The 17,429-nt window shown below is 39.5% G+C and overlaps 1 protein-coding gene across 1 annotated transcript in view; it reads left to right on the forward strand.

The window, feature by feature from the left end:
• antxr2a (ANTXR cell adhesion molecule 2a) overlaps positions 1-17,429 on the forward strand; it is a 109,185-nt gene that overhangs the window by 23,779 nt on the left and 67,977 nt on the right. The window contains exons 7-10 of the mRNA XM_088335679.1: positions 61-141; positions 2,623-2,683; positions 4,400-4,495; positions 7,481-7,550. Of these exons, the coding sequence (XP_088191805.1) occupies positions 61-141; positions 2,623-2,683; positions 4,400-4,495; positions 7,481-7,550 (308 nt within the window). The remainder of the gene's footprint in view (positions 1-60; positions 142-2,622; positions 2,684-4,399; positions 4,496-7,480; positions 7,551-17,429) is intronic.

Consider the following 17,429-nt stretch of genomic DNA (forward strand, 5'->3'; position numbering starts at 1 on the left):
TCAATCCAAAACGGATCAAGACGTTTTTAAATCATTTTCTTTGTCTGTTTGCCCGTGCAGCTCGCCGACATCGCCGACACCAGAGACCAAGTGTTTCCCGTCAAAGATGGCTTCCACGCGCTCAAAGGCATTATCAACTCTGTAAGATTTACCTTTGATGTGCAGAAAAGGGAGGAGATTCAAATTAAAACTGATTTTAAAACATCCACTTGCAAGTATTGTCATGCCCATAGATTAGAGGTCAGGAACCTTTTTGACCCAAAGAGTCATAAAAGCAAACCTTTTTTAAATTTTTAATAATTGAAAAAAAAAACACCAAACACGCTTTCTAGACAAGCACATTTTCAGTGCATTTTTTTAAACTGTGGGACGTTTGATGTTATGATAACATTTATTAAATGGGCCTGTGTCCCATATCAACAAATATACCACTTTAAACTTGTCTCCCTCCCACAGTTACTTAAGATCGTTGTGGCTCGTTTTGACCGTCATTCTTTTCCTGAATAATGGTTTCAAAACAAGGTTCAATCAGTTATTTTGTAAAAATGTCAAGAAATACTGCAATTTTTTTTTTACTGGTTTATTTCCCTTCAGCGCAGTGGGTGTGTGCTAGAGAGGGGCGGGCTGTGTGCTGTGTGCGCAGAGATCCACCCACCCCTACTGATCACCCAATCCAATTCCACTATGTGTTTGGCTGGCATTTTTGGGTGTTTACAGTTTGATTTGTGGGTCCTCATCATAAATTGCCTCAACAGTGAACATACAATGTTGAACGACCTTCCATATGAAGGAGTCCTGAGAGACGTACAGCAAAAACAGGGTATGTTAGTGCAACACCGTGACAGTAAACTGTAAGGTTGGTTTTAATTTGGCTTTGGATGTTCTCAGATTGACACAGAAAAGCTTATCGCAGGCCACATTTGATCTCCGAGCCAGATGGAATAAGAGCTTGTTCTGTCCACTCCACGCATCGGCCCGGTATTGCAGTACCTCCGGGAACGGTGCATTCGCAATGATCGCAGCAAGGCTTTAGGGCTAGGACCTTAGCTTGGCCTTTTGGCTGAGAGTAAGTGTCCCGGCTCCTAGGCTTTGTAGCGTATTATGAACTGACCGATAATGGATAATGGATAATGAATAACGAAGATAGATCAATAACCCTTAAAAACCCCAAACCCCCGAGCCAGATGTACTCATGAAAAAGTCCATATCTGGCTCGCGAGCCATAGGTTCCCGAAACCTGCCTAGGAAGATTACTTGCTTTTTTAAAAACAATTTTCCTGATTGATTCCTTAGCGAGGGTAGTGACCATGTTTTCGCTTCTCCTTTAGCATCACTGTTATGTCCGCAAGTCAAGTTTTTGGGCACGCAAATATTTTGTTGGGGATCAGGTGTGGGGGAGAATGCTTTAAAGAGGTGTTAAAAAAAGAACCCAATTCCACACGGCAACGTGACAGCATCGTAAGATAGGGACGTCCTAAGCCAGGGGTCTCTTTTATTTCAGTTGTGCGTGAGATTGATAAACTATGGAATCAGATCATGTCAGAAGTTAGTGTTAGCACTATAAGCTCAGTACGAGAAAAAAATATTTTGTTTCTCGGGAGTTCCCTAGTTTTATAGGGGCCAAAATTTATAACACACAAACATTTTTTGGAGGCCACAGGCAATATCTGCTGGAGAGAATGCAGCTGTTTTTAGGTTAAAACACACAGACCACTTTACCATGTGTGGACAACATTAAGCGCCGTTGATGCTACTGAGAGTGTCAGCTAGCCGTACCAGCAAATATTATTGCTTCAGCAGTTGGTGGGAGTTTATTTAGAAGCTAATGCTGCTGTCACCAATGCTATATTAAATTATCTGTGCATATTGAAAAATCAATGAGTTTAACAATTCAATCAAAAATACATTTCCCATCTTTTACAACATGAAAATGACAATGGACAAATTAGGTCAGTTTTTTGGGGGGGGATGAAACAATATGATTAAATGTAAATAGTCCTTTTGTTGCCAATACATGTTTCATAAAGATGTGATATTTGTGCATCTTTTATTACATTATGTTATTATTAAAGCTTCACTTTGAAAGTATTAAAAAAAATGTAAACCACTTTTACATCCATCAATAATTGGAAATAATAAGTTATAATCGCTTCCCAATGGGTTACAAAAATCAGATTAGCTAGCATATTCCCCACAAGTGCAGCAGGCATTTTTCGAGCCTATGTCAACAAGGGCCGACATTTTATGTCTTTATCTCCACTCTACTGAGGAAGTCATTATCGGCAAATAAACACACCGCTTCCTTTTCCTGTAGGCAAATGCTGACTTTTTAGTGCTTCCATATCCCGCTGTCACATTTATTTCCTACGTTTGGCAGTAAATACTCATCGTAGAAGACGAAAAGTCCGAGTGTGTGCTCGCTAGCTTCTTTTGCACCATTTGCATACTCTGTTGATTTATTGAATTGCGGAAGCGGAACCCTCTTTATATGTTAATGCCGAAAGCGGGGCTTTTTTGATACAAGCGGCGGATGTCATGCTTTGCCCGTAAAAGACGTTTCTCAGGTGTTTGGCCTTCATTTGTTTTCTTAAAGCTGACAAAGTCAATCTTCTTTGCCCGTAGATTTTGAAGAAGTCCTGCACGGAGATCCTGAGCGTGGAACCTTCAAGCGTCTGCGTGAACGGTGAGTGAATTGCCACTCCAGCGCTGGAGACGCGGAGTTAGTCGGCAGGAAACCTGGAAAAAAAGAGTTACCGGGCTGATTGTTATCAAGCCGCTAACGACGAAAAATAATGTCACAGTTATCGACACAATAGAAATAAAAGACCCACTAATGAGTCACTTTTCGCCAAGCTATAATGTTAAATCAGCAGAAAGATTTTAATCGTGTACAATGTGTTCCTCATTAAAGTATATTTAGATTTTCTATACAAATAGTAGCGCAACTTAGTCATGTCTTCTTTCTACGTCTTCATAATGTGCTGCAGGCATCCATGCCCCTTATTCGGATAAGTTTTGATTTGGGAAGTAGTAACACAACTTGGTAGTGTCTCATCTTTAGCTCTTTATAATGTTCGACAGGCACTGGAAAAAACGGATACTTGAGTTACTTGACTCCGCGCTATACTATACAATCTGCCGATATGACTTTTTAGAGAGATTCTAAGTTAAAGAAAATTAATGTTTCTCCTTCAAATAGCTTTTTATTTTCAATAAAGCTAGCAGCACTACTTGGTCATGTCTCCTCTCTAGTCAAGTCAAGTCAAGTCATTTTTATTTGTATAGCCCTTAATCACAAAGAGTCTTAAAGGGCTTCACAGGCATCCCCCTTTCAGGATTACCAGACAGCAAAGGATGTTGCAATCACAAATAATAAGATCTTGTCCAAGAAAAGTATAGGTTATTCATATGCTTTAGAGTAGCCACTTTTTCATAATTTGTGTGAGCCACTTGATGTTACGCTACAGTATTCAATCAGCCAAAACAACTTGTATGAAAGATCGGAAGCATTTTGGTTCCTTAGAATACATTTTAATTTTCTGTAAAAGTAGTGGCCGTGTCTCCTTTCTACGTCTTCATAATGAGCGTGAGGCACTGGAGAGCCCACTCATCAGTGCCTCACCCAGTAACATGGCACAGGATGTTTGTGGTTGGATGGGCTTCGAAAGTTTGTTTTGTTTTTACATTTTTTTAATATTCTTTTTTTGCAGCACCTCTGTCCATTTTTGTGCATTACAGCTGCCCAACCAAGCCGGGAAAGAAGTGTCTTAATCGTGTTACTTTTCTGTGCTTGACAAAGACAAACGTGTAGTGTAGAGATTTTAATGTTTCGTACTTCTAGAGGAAATCGTTGCAGCCATAAATCTGCTTCACGTGTGCTGTTTTTTGTGATCCCCACAGCTGCAAATGGCCAAATGTTACATTTCCTGACGTCTAGATCTGTTTTTATATATTGTAGCTACTACTGTGTAAAGCTTAGATAACACCAGTTAATAAAAATGAGTGATATAATTTCTTTGCTAAGGCATGTGTGGCATTCAGGATTGGATCACCTTTTTGTTGATTTTTTTTCATAATAGTAATAAAGTGTCATCTTTAACCTTCCTGAATCCGTATTCAATCTAAAATTAGGGCTCAATTGAGTGTGTCCAAAACACTTGACCGGGCTTCTTGTTGACAAACTATTTCAATCAAGTTCCTCCACATTCCTTCCTATTTTTTATTTATTTGAGCTACTAATATGTAAAGCTTAGATAATGCCACCTAATAGGAATGGGTGATCTCTCATTTAATAGCCAAGGCATGTGTGACATTAAGTATATTATAGCTGTCAGTCCTTCTCATGCTCTATGCCATCTATATTTTGATCTCTTTGACGCACATTCTATTCCTATTTTAGAGACTTTCGACATCGTCCTGCGCGGGAACGGCTTCAATCTGGGCCGTAGCAGCCAGAGTGTGGTGTGCAGCTTTTTTGTGGATGGCCAAACCTTCAGTGAGTGAATGTGGAAATATAAATGTATACAAACTTTGTAGAGTTAAGATCTTGGGCATAAAATGTCAATCATTATGTCGGGCCGGGCAGAGCTTCTTTCTCGTCTTTTTTAAACAAATTTTGTGGGACATCTGCACAGCATGCACCCTCTTTTACTTAAGTAATTATTTGGATGACTACTTTTATACTTATAATTGAGTAATATTATTCTACAGTAATAGTACTTTTACTTGGGTAATAAACTTTGTCGCTAAACCACGGCGGCCCGCATGCGGCGCCAAAGTGCACAAATGACTTGAGGGACCGAGCCTGAAGTAAACCCGAAGCTGCTCTTCTGTGCCACACATACTTCGGCGCCAAAGTGGGCAGGATTGGACTTTTATACCTGCTGGTCTGTTAACGCCGGGCTGGATTCTTTTTAAACCTGGTCTTACCTTTCAAACATTGGTGGTCTGTCAGGCCAATGAACTGCTGCTGGAAACACTGACTAAACTGTGTTTTTGCAGAGGGAAAAATAAGACCTCCATGTAATCCTTTGTTTATCTCAATTCATTGCTTATAAAAATAGATCCCTGTTATACAACATGAATCCGTTCTGGTTAGGAATCTTAAAGTGAAATTGCCATGAAGCTGGGGAAAGAAACTTATTTCAATTATTTAATGCCTTCCGAACTCCGCTTTACCAGTTAAAAAATAAAGTTAAAAGAACAACAAGTAAATTGAAAGAACAACATAAAATTGCAAGATTTTTCGTTATAGTTATGTTTTTACTGCTCCCTTTAGAATCACTGCAAAAAACGTTATTATTTAAAATGTATTCTGGAGAAAAATAAACGAAAAAATATATATAAAACCTTCCATGTCTTGAACTACATCATTCCTTCTAATTCTTTTTTAGCATTAACGTTGGCATTAGCGCGGGCAGTGTGAAGCACATTTTATATCTACAATATTTGTCATTTTTCTGTTTATGTAACCATGTTTAAAGCAACCATTTAATGAGAGACAAATGGAGGACTTTGGGAATGAATTCAGCCAATAGCATATCGCCATTTTCTCAATGCCATCATGCAAACAAATGGCAGACCAGCTTCTTTTATGACATACCGGCAACTTGGAGACGTAACACGTATGCAAAAACGTTGCAACTTTTTTTGGCAACTGAAATAATTTGTTGCCGATGTTATATCGTGGGAATATCCTGTAACAAAGCGTTGAAAAATAACTTATCCCACACTTTAAAAATGTTCTAAGGCGGAGATGCTGTATCCCGGGGGTCTACTGATATAATTTGGTCTGATCCAATAACACATTATATATGATAGTTCTACCCATTTATTTTAAAACTGAAGAAAGGGACATGGTAAATTATAATACAAATTATGTGCAGGTCGTGTTGTTTCCTTTCGTGAGCCGCAATCTGTTTCTTGCAAACTTGGCTCCTCTTCTCAAACACTGATTTGGCACATGCTTGATGCCAGTAAGTTATTTTCTGACTCCTGCCTAAAATACTTGCGCAGCATATTTTCTCATCTTAGATTTAACTCGTCTTTAGCAGATGTCCTTTCTCAGTTCCGTTCTCCATTTGAAAGAAAGTCAGTCTTTTTTGTGTATTTTTTTTCTTGTTTTTGGCTCGCTGCATGTGTCGCCAACAACCTTTTTCGACAGAAAGGGCAACATTTTCAATTACTGAAGCGAGGACGGCAGGGTCGTCTTGACAGCTCTCAAACCGGCAATGCATATGCCGGACAGATGCCGCCGGCTTGTCTGTTACATCCGCACTTGGAGGGAACGAAAAACGACCTCAGTGGCCGGAGTCTCTAATGCATATGCATGCAAACGCATTATATAGGGACCACTAGTGGCGTAAAAATACTGAATTCATTTCAATAAAACTCAATTAATAGGCAGAAATACATGTACTATATCCTAAGCATGATTTCCAAATTTGGAATGACAGGACAAAACTTAAAGAAGCCACCATTTTGTTACTAAGGAAGCCTGGATGATCATTTTGCGAAACTAATTTGTCCTGGCTTTAGGACTTAATGCAGTGATTTTCTGTCACGCCCTCTGACCCTGAGTATAATTTGTAATTACACCACTCTGCTGCGTAACACTGTACCCTGATTAACGTATAAGGTAATTAAAATAGAAAGAAATATGGACCAACTTACAACAAATAATAGGTTCCATAACCGTAAAATAAAAATTTAAAGTGCTTTTGAAATAAAAAAAAATGAAAAATAATCCTTAAACTATAAACATTTTTGATTGAATATGTCAAACCATATACTGAAAAATGAAATCACATAAAATCAATAAATAATTATGCATTCAAACGCTACCACACCCCCTCAATGAAGCCTCACGCCTCCCCCTTTTATGAGAACCACTGACTTCATGGCACTTAATGCACATATCTGTCCATAAGTCAGTTCCGTCATTCAGGCGTCTTCAACTTTTTACCCCCACTGTTTCCTTCCGTAGTCACTCACGTTAGCCACTTGGCTGCAGGCTATGACTCAACGCTAGCAGCTACAGTGCCGGGCAAAAAAATTGGCCCCCACAAGAACTTTTTGTGATGTTGGCACATTTCAGGCTACAAACTTAATACTAAAACTGAAAACGTTTTATACGAATCACAAACATGTAAGACACAATCGTGAAGTGGAACCAAATTATTTAAGCATTATATATAATATTTGCAATGAAAAAAATTAAAAGGAGATGTTGCGAAATTTTGATAAATAACAACAACCTCTAGTGATAATTTATTTTTTTGCACACTGCCACTTTGAATTGGGGTAATGAATCCACATGTGGGCAGGGAGAATGTCAGGCTTACTTTCACAACCGTTTTTTTCAAATTGATTCTGGTAAAACTCTGAAAGAAATTATATTAATAATAGATAAACATTTTTGTCAGCAATCTTCCTAAATTTAATATGATTGTGTTTATGTGTTTTTCTTTTTCTCTCACAGATCACAAGCCGAGTGCGGTGCGAAATGACTACTTGCTCTGTCCGGCACCCAAGCTGTATGATGTGGGACAGTAAGTACGCCACAGATAATTCAAAATGTTTGATTAGATAAATGGTAAACTGTCTGCATTTATATAGCGCTTTTTAAGTCACTGAAAACCTCCCAAAACGCTTTAAAATGGGCTTCAAACATACCCATTCACACACAAACCCTTAGAAGAATAATCATAAAGGGACACTGTGTAGTATTTGACCACTAGATGTCAGTCTATCGTGTAGTACAACCGAAATTTAGTGCTACAAAGCACAAGATTATTTTTATGTGTATTTTCTAAGTTATATGGGAATTTATGAGTGATCAGCTGTGACAAAACTAAACCAGGGAAGATATTTCTTAGCTTTTGGACACATTTTGCTTCGCACAAGGGATGACATACGGAAAATTTTACATTTTGCTATGTTTGTTTCTCAGGAAAGAGTTAATACGATGAAAAGCTACAAAAGCGGACATGTTTACACAGCAGCAGGGTTTCTGTGTCCAAGGTGATAATCCCCAAGCTCACCACATTGGCCAGCAATCCAATCAAACGCGTATGATCGTCAGCAGGACTGCACGATTATCTATCATACTTCCAGTTGCGTATTATGCAATAATCCTCTGATCTTCAAGCCATCTGATTTAGAGAAATATGATTGGATCAAGAGGATTTGTAGGCGCCGTGTGTTTACAACGCAGGTTTACCTTTTTAATTGGAATATGTTTTTGTTGTATTTTATCTGAACGAGGAACCAAAATATGTTCGGATTCTTGTACTGATTTTATGACAGGGGTCACCAACACGGTGCCAATTGGCTCTTTATGAACACCTAAGGAGGCCTTGGACTGGTTCTGAAAATGGATCATTAGTAATGGGTCATAGTGATTTTAGGTTTACTGGGAAATTTGATTTCTAACTGGCATGAAAAATCATCGACATGAGTAAGTGTGTTTAAATACATGATCAGTTGTTTCAAAATTATTTTCAAACAAGTGTGTACCGTAAAGTTCGGACTATAATTACCATGTTGGGAATAATTTTATGAGTCTGTTTATTTGTGAAAGGAAATAATGTGGCGGATTACATGAAGCAACGTCCAATGAAGCAGAAATGTTTAAGGCAGATTCCTATTCATCTGTCGGCATTATCGTGTGTTTTGGAGTAAATATTTGACATGGTTGGCTTGTCCATGTTGTAACGAAGAATTTTTTGCGGATATTCAAAGAAGTTGAACACGGCCAGGCGACGTAATTGTGAGTTACGCCGGCATTATAGTTTTTCGAGTATCTCGTGACTGAAAGTGATGCTTCTCTACCTTGTGATGTGTCCAAAAGCTAAACATTATCTTCCCTGGTTTAGTTTTAGCACAACTGATCACTCATAAATTCTCATATACCTTACCGTATTTAAGTGACTGGTAATGGGTTAAGGTACCATATATTATTGAAACTCTTCCTCTGTACCGTCCTTCTTTATAAATATCCCATGTTTCTTTGTGGGCAAAATGTTTTTTCCTTTAAAAATGTAGTGCGGCTCATAATCAGGTGTGCTCTATAGTCCAAATTTGAAGGTAAGTTCTATATGTAAATCACCCAGTGCCCTTATACAAGGCAAATGTTTTAGTAGTTGACTAAGCTTATTTTCACCCTACGTTTCAAAATTACAACCAGGTAATAGCATAGTAAAAACATACAGAGTTCGTACAAGTGCTTGAAATCCTTGAAAATGCTTGGATTTTAATGTTGAGTTTTCACAGATTTAAAAGGGTTTGAATTTTGGATTGGGTGCTTGTAAATGCTTGAAATCATTGCCATGTTTCTCAAATAGTCTGCTTAAAAATGACATTGACAATGCTCTCTGGTGTCTTTGCATTTCTACTTTCTTTGTGATATACGGAGGATGACATTGCTTTGTAACATATACTGTAGTCCTATAAGGCGTCATCGCTCGCCACAGGTCGCTCCCAAAAGTACAGGTACAGGCTACACCCAAACAGGACACTTTGAAATGTGTATTCGTGCAAGGAGTCCGTATCAATTATGGACATTTATTATGAACCATGCAAACAAAATTGTAATTTTTTTTTCTAAAAAAAACAAATATTTTTACTAATGTATTCAAGATCTAAAAATCATATGCCTTGATAAATACAAACACAAGATTAGAAGTCACATTTGTACATCGCCGCTACATATATAGAGATAGATAGATATATAATTTTTACTAAAAAAAATCATAGGTCGAGAAATTTTTATTTCTTTTACACAGTTGTATCCACTCTTAGCTCAGTGCCATGTTTGTCCGCCACGCTGTGCTGTGTGACACAGGCCCTCACTCACACCAGATAACACAGTGCCATCTACCTGTCAAAGATTTCAGACTTGGGCTTTCAAAGGTGCTTGAATTTGGCCATGAAAAAGGTGTACAAACTCTCAACATGGTTATGACTTGATACTTGTTTTTTTTTTTCTAAATGCATATCAAACCAGGAGACCTTCATGCTAATTATACACAAAAAGGTAGCTTTAGGATTCAAAAAGGTTGTTTATATTTAAGTTATTTTTGCCGTTAAAAGTGTTTGAGCACACATTTAGTGGTGTTTAATCTGCCACCATCATGGGCTTCTCCTCGGTGAGGACGCCGTAAACCTTTTTCTTTTCCTGGAGCGCAGACATCTGTAAAGCGGCACTTTCCCACCACGTCTTCGCCCGCCGCTTAATCAACGTTCAGCGGCCCCATTAAGGCGCTAACTAGTCGAGGGGCTGCCACTAAACACATCTGCTGCTGGGGCTTAAAAAGGTTAGAAGACAGATGCTACCCTTTTTCATTGCCTTATCCTCATTTATGGGAATGGCTATAAAGACTCAGATGAATTAATGATGAATTTTGTTAATACTAAAGAATTATTTTTCCTTGAGTTGAAAAAGGTCCTGCAAAATGTGTTAAGCCCTCTTTGATCGGCTATCACTCCTGAGATTGATGGTTTACAAAATAAGAGCTACATCATGTGTACGATTTTATTCTTGCTCTTTGTGTAAAAAAAAAAAAGACATACTCATGTGTCATGACACATTTGAGCATGGAAAAAATTAGCTTATGCTATCATGAGACTCTCTGATAACTTTAGTCACGATCTGTTGTCGGCTTTATCCTAAAACAAAATAATCTGTAGGGATGTGCAAAAGTTATGGAACTAATAATGGCCAAATACAGTGTCACGGTTATCTCCACAATTTTAAAAACAAAAGAGACCATAATGAGTCCCTTTTCGTCACGCCATAAATATATACCGTACTTTCCGCACTATAAGGCGCACCTAAAAGTCTTAATTTTTTTCAAAAGCTGACCATGCGCCTTATAACACATTGCGCCTTATATATGGCTCAATATTAAATTCGCAAGGTCTCGCAACTTACTCAACAGCCGCCGACTCGATTTTACCCCGAACGTGGAGTAGTCCGCGGTGTATGCTGGGATTTATATACCGGCGTTTCATTGGCTAACCAATGTGTCAATCATCATTTGAATCGATCACTATTGGCTGAAGTTATTTGGAGCCTCGGATTGGCTAGATGGCCAAAACAAACCTTGCAATCGGCCGAGTTTAGCAATGGCGTAGCAAGTCCGCGGTGTATACCGGGATTTATATACCGGCGTTTCATTGGCTAACCAATGTGTCAATCATCATTTGAATCGATCACTATTGGCTGAAGTTATTCGGAGCCTCGGATTGGCTAGATGGCCAAAACAAACCCTGCAATCGGCCATGTTTAGCAATGGCGTAGCAAGTCCGCGGTGTATGCTGGGATTTATATACCGGCGTTTCATTGGCTAACCAATGTGTCAATCATCATTTGAATCGATCACTATTGGCTGAAGTTATTCGGAGCCTCGAATTGGGTAGATGGCCAAAACAAACCCTGCAATTGGCCGAGTTTAGCAATGGCGTAGCAAGCTTAGCAAGCTTGCTAAAGTACACCATAAAGAAACATGATTTATTAGTCTGTATTTGTAAATATTCTACTCTCCTGGATTTACTTCACTCACGGTTGTAAGAAGACCATGATTGCGTATCATTATTGAACGTGAGAACTGAGGTGAGTTATGCGGCTTTATATTTTCCCGGTATCTTGTTTTAGAACGATCTTGATGTTGCTGTGATGAGTTGAGTGAATTAAACTCAATTCCAAGTGTTTATTGTCATATGCACAGTAAAGTTGTGAGCGAAAAAGAAAATAGAAACATAGAAATGTTTGGCATTTCTTAAATTCCAAGACTTCAACCTTCCGAATGATATTTGAAATGACGCATTTAAGTGACATCGTACGGACACCGCATCCGCACGTGTCTACGACACGTATTTGCTTCTTTGCAAGCTTTGGGAATGTTAAGGGGGTAATCAGTTGGACTGAATCATCTGACTGTTTTGTCGACGTTCCCATTGTAGCGCCTTATAATCCGGTGCGCCTTATCTATGGAAGATATAGGACCAAAATCTATTTTTTGGGGGTGCGCCCTATAACCCGGTGCGCCCTATAGTGCGGAAAATACGGTAATCAGCTGACACTACTTGTTAAAGACATTCCATGTATTTATCATCCTCATTAGACTATGTTTTTTTTATATAGAAGTGGTATCACAACTTGCTTGTGCCTCCTCTTTACCTCTTCATAATGTGGGTGAGGCACTGGAGAGCTCAGTCAGGATAAGACTTGAAGCATTTAGAAAAGGTCATTAGAATTGGTCAAGCATCTCCAACCTTTTTTAAGGGGAGAGCTTCCTTTTGTTACTAATTACCGCAAAGGGCACCCCATTTTATATGGATTTCTAAAAAAACAAAACAATTTAGCATGTTATAACAATGTTGTTTCCATGTTTTTGGTTGGTTGGTTGGATCCCTTCACCACTAGGGTCATAGGGGCACCCATATATTGAAGGAGTAGCACAACTTGGTCGTGTGTCCCAATCTATGAGTATCTATTCCCAAACCCTAAGTGTTCGCGAGCAGAAAAAAAAAATAATACAAAAAACAATACTAAATAACAGCGGATACTTTCCACACCATTAAGGAACATTTCGGGCAGCCAAGATTCAAGCTGATTGTTCAGTCAATAAAAAAACAAAAAAATAAAACCCCTATCAACAACTGCTTCCCAAACTGACGCGAAATAACTGGTTGCTGGCTCAACTGCGCGAGAAGGGAGTAGTGGAGTGAGATCGGTCAGCACCATTTGACTTTAGCTACCTGATGTCAATTGGCCAATTAATATCATAGCTTATTTCATACTGCTTTGTGCCCGGACACTTGCTCTGCATTCCTCTCCATCTCGCCGAGAAGAGTTTACGTCCCACGCCTTTGTCATGCCGCTGAAGTACCGTATTTTCCGCACTATAAGGCGCACCTAAAAGCCTTTATTTTTTTCAAAAGCTGACCATGCGCCTTATAATACAGTGCGCCTTATTTATGGATCAACATTAAGTTTTCCAACTAACTTGCAGCCGCCGACTAGATTTTCCCCCGAACGCCAAGTAGTACGCGGTGGATGCTGGGATTTATTTACCGGCGTTTCATTGGCTAACCAATGTGTCAATCATCATTTGAATTGATCTTTATTGGCTAAAGTTATTCGGAGGTCAAGAGGCGGATCCTTTTTATCATTTACAGACTGCCATTGGCTCAAACGGCAAACAAAGCCTGCAATTGGCCGAAAAAGACGTGTCAATCATCATTTGAATCGATCACTATTAGCTAAAGTTATTCGGAGGTGAAGAGGCGGATCCTTTTTATCATTTACAGACTGCCATTGGCTCAAACGGCAAACAAAGCCTGCAATTGGCCGAAAAAGACGTGTCAATCATCAGTTGAAACGATCACTATTGGCTAAAGTTATTCGGAGGTCAAGAGGCGGATCCTTTTTATAATTTACAGGCTGCCATTGGCTTAAACAGCGAAACAAAGCCTGCAATTGGCCGAAAATACGTATGCGTATGGCTGACGGCATAGAGAAAGCATTTTTTTCTATTCTGTATTTGTAAATATTGTATTCTCCTGGATTTACTACCCTCACGGATATAAGAGGACATTGCCTGCTCATTATTATGAACACAACGACTTCGGTGAGCTACTCCGGCTTTCTATATTATCCCTGTATCTTGTTTCAGACTGAACTCGATGTTTCTGTGATAAGCGGTGCAGATAATGGATGGAATGGAGTGTCTATTTTTAAATTCAACTCAATTCCAAGTGTTTATTGTCATATGCACAGTAAAGTTGCGAGCGAAAAAGAAAATAGAAACTAAGGAATGGTTGGCATTTCTTGAATCCCAAGACTTTAACCTTCCGAATAATGGAACGATGCATTTGAGTGACATCGTACGGACACCGCATCCGCACGTGTTCTCGACACGTATTTGCGTCTTTGCAAGCTTTGGGAATGTTAAGGGGGTAATAAGTTGGACTGAACTATCTAACTGTTTTGTCCACGTTCCCATTGTAGCGCCTTATAATCCGGTGCGTCTTATGTATGTCAAAAATAGGACCTAAAACTATTTTTTCGGGGTGCGCCCTATAACCCGGTGCGCCTTATAGTGCGGAAAATACGGTATGTATCTTTGTCTCTCTCTGGCTCTCTCTCTCAGTCGATGAGGTAGCAGGTCTTTGATAAATTGACCCCCCCCACCCCTAAAAAACATTAACTACAGTAGAGTAGTACTGGGTTTAAATTTGTTCTATCTCTCTCTCTCTCTCGCTCCCCCCTACCGGTCTCCCCCCCAAATAGCCAGGGCTTTGATCAGATCGAACCGCACCCCCAAAAAAACTAAACCCATCAACTAAGTTAATTTGTCCTCTTGCTCCCGCTTTCTCATTTTTACTCTGCAAGTCCGCTCTAATGAAGGCTGCCAAAAATAAAATAAAAGAAAAAAACGGGTGTGACACTTATCCGTGGATTTTCACTTTCACAGGTGATTCTGGTCCGTTAACCCTGAAAACCGAGGGAGCTTATCAACCTCCGGAAGCAGGATTTTATCATTATCAATAGGAAAAAACGGTTATCATGCATGCCTAATTCTTTGTTTATTACGTGATTTATTTATTTATTGTGAATTTCCCTTCGGGGATGAATAAAGTATTTATCTATCTATCTATCTATCTTATTTCGAGCCAAATAACTACCCGGGTTAAGCGTTAGCTTTTCAGCTAGTTAAAATTTCCAGATGCCAACCTTGTTCCTTTTTTCACCTCATGGTCCCTTAATAATTCAACACTCTGACCATTCCTGCAGTGGAAATGTCCTGAATGCGACGCGTGCCTGGCACGACCGCCCATCTGTCAGTTGGGCGTCATCAGCACCCGTTAACCTGATAGTGCTGCCTCTTTTCGCTAGGAAATCTTTTTATTTTACCCCAACAATAATCAAACCTCGCGTCCGTAGGGAAGGGGCCCCTTGCTCCGTTGTCCTCATGGGATGTTTTTTACAATGGAAAGAAATAACTGAGGGGCCCCATTCACACCTAGCACTGCTAACGCTAAGACTCGTCAATTATTTAAACGGCCAGCTTTGGATGTCAAGGTGTGCTGGGGGGCGGACAGATGCCCCCATCTGCTCCTTAAAGACATCTCCTCTTCCCATTTTCTTCCCTTTGTTGTAACAGGGAACTTCATTGTGACTTGGACATGCTCTTGCTGGGATTAAATGACGTTATGGAGTCCCAGAGCAAAAGGAGCGCAGAAGAGCAAATGCATTGGTCAAGAGCCAAATCATCATGAGCGCCAAATCACTATGCAGACTGCAAGGCTTTAGGAGGAGTTAGCAAGTGGAGGGCTTCACAGCTTAAACCTTGGCCAAATAACTGTCAAAATACAGTAGTCCCCAGGGGTATGACACAAATCTGCTCTGAGGTGGAGTTCGAGAGGTGAATTTGTTGTATGGTGTTGCTAAATTACATTTTATTTACCTTCGGTGTGACCTTACTTGAGCTAGTGCAGAGGAATAGCGGGTGGATGCAGAAAGGGGGGGGGGATTCAAATAAAAATTGGTTGTAAGACTTCCATTTGCAAATATTGTCATGCCCTAAAAGATTGCTTTCATCTCTTCCTTATTTTTCGTAACAGTCCAGGTTGTCGATTGGTCACAGCCATGAAGATTGAGAAAGGGAAGCATTGTGGAACGCAGTTCAGCTAACAGCATCTTACGTGACATCCACCAATAGCTGACAGGTTTCTTGGAAACGTAGCTCATCATACGCACACACACCACAAAGTTTGAGGAAAATGCTTTAAAGAGGTTTCCAAACTCATCGTCTTCCTTTATAAGGTGAAAATGTTGTTAGGGATACATTTTCCCAGATGAAAAATTGTTGTTTGTAATTTCAAGGAATTATACCAGTGATCAGTTGTGCCTTAACTAAACCAGGGAAGATCATTTTGGGCGAAAGAAGGGAAAATACTGTATCAAGGATCCTGAAAAAACATTGCATTCCACCTGGTAATATGAAGCCCTCGTAAGCTTGGGATGCCTTTACCAAGCGTCCACTGTAAATAAATTATATTAATTTTGATTCTTCACTCAGTTTTTCATCATTTCGGTTCTGACACATGCAAATGAACATCCGTAAGACGGTGTAAAAATACAATGGTTTAACCATGTCTTTGCCAAATCATCAACTGTATATTCCAGACTATGAAGCGCATCTGACTTTATGGGGCACCTTTCATAGCATCCTTATGTATGATAAACAAGGTGCACCGAACTGAAAGACTCACAAAATTAAAACTACAGAAAGATCGAGTTGCATTGCAAAAAAAATCTCTGAAAATAAATACAATTATTGCCTAGAACATAACAAATGTAGAAAATATAGAAAATCCTGTCCCACAAATATACCAACTTGAGTCATTCATAAATGGTTACTGTATGTAGACACATTTAATTGTAGTTATGCATCTCCATTTTTTTTTTTTTGCCGCATTTCAGGTCGAGAGTATAAGGCACACTTATGCATTTCTGGCAATTTTTAAAAAGTAAAATACGGTAAAATTCTTTTACTTTCATTTTGTTCTCCCTTTATAAAGCTTTCTTCTAAAGTTACCGAGTTAAGTAAGCAGAAAACCGACTGGCTTTATTCAGCTAGCTTTGTCAAGCACTAACGTCCCCATGTTTGTTGCGTTCCATCTTTTTCCTCTTTGCATTTTGAAGAGCGTACCATCTGTCAGGAGTCCAAAGCGCACGTCCGTCAATCGGGAACGTTTCGGAAGTCGTCCCGGCTGTCAGCACAAGTCCCTGCCCAGCGACGGCATCCCACATCACTCGCATATGCTCCACCGTCAATAATTCAGACTTTTCCCTTTTTCGCGTCTTTACGGGAGTCTTTGAAAGCCATTAGCGGGCTCCCGTTCCCTCGTCGTCCAAGTCCAGATGGACGACATCGGGCAGGCTCAACGTCTCGCGCTGTCCCAATTGTATTCCGGGAACATCTTGGATCATTTTTCAACGGATTTGTGATCCTGCAAACCAGGGATCGGGAACCTGTTTGACCCAAAGAGCCGGCGTGACCTGACTTGAATTTTTGCAGTGGAGTAGCAGGTGGATGCCGAAGGGGGAGAAGACGGCAGATTCAATGAAAATTAATTTGAAACTTTTCATTTGAAGGGATAGTCATCCCCCTAATAGATTTTCTTTCTTTATTTTAAATAATACTCCAGGTTGTCGATTGGTCACAGACATGCAAGGGTAGACATTCGTATGACTCCTTTATATTTTTTGATAATCACCATCTTTGTTTCCATCATTGTCATTTTCTTGCGTTTAGAAACAGTGCAAGCCTGGGACAAATGAATCTTCAAGTTTTTTTTTTGTACATGAGATTCTGAACTCAATGAAGATTTAGAAAGGCAGCATTGTTGAAGGAAGT

The sequence above is a fragment of the Urocampus carinirostris genome, chromosome 5, assembly GCF_059441175.1.
Source record: "Urocampus carinirostris isolate Australia breed hairy pipefish chromosome 5, RoL_Ucar_1.0, whole genome shotgun sequence".
Taxonomy (NCBI): Eukaryota; Metazoa; Chordata; class Actinopteri; order Syngnathiformes; family Syngnathidae; genus Urocampus; species Urocampus carinirostris.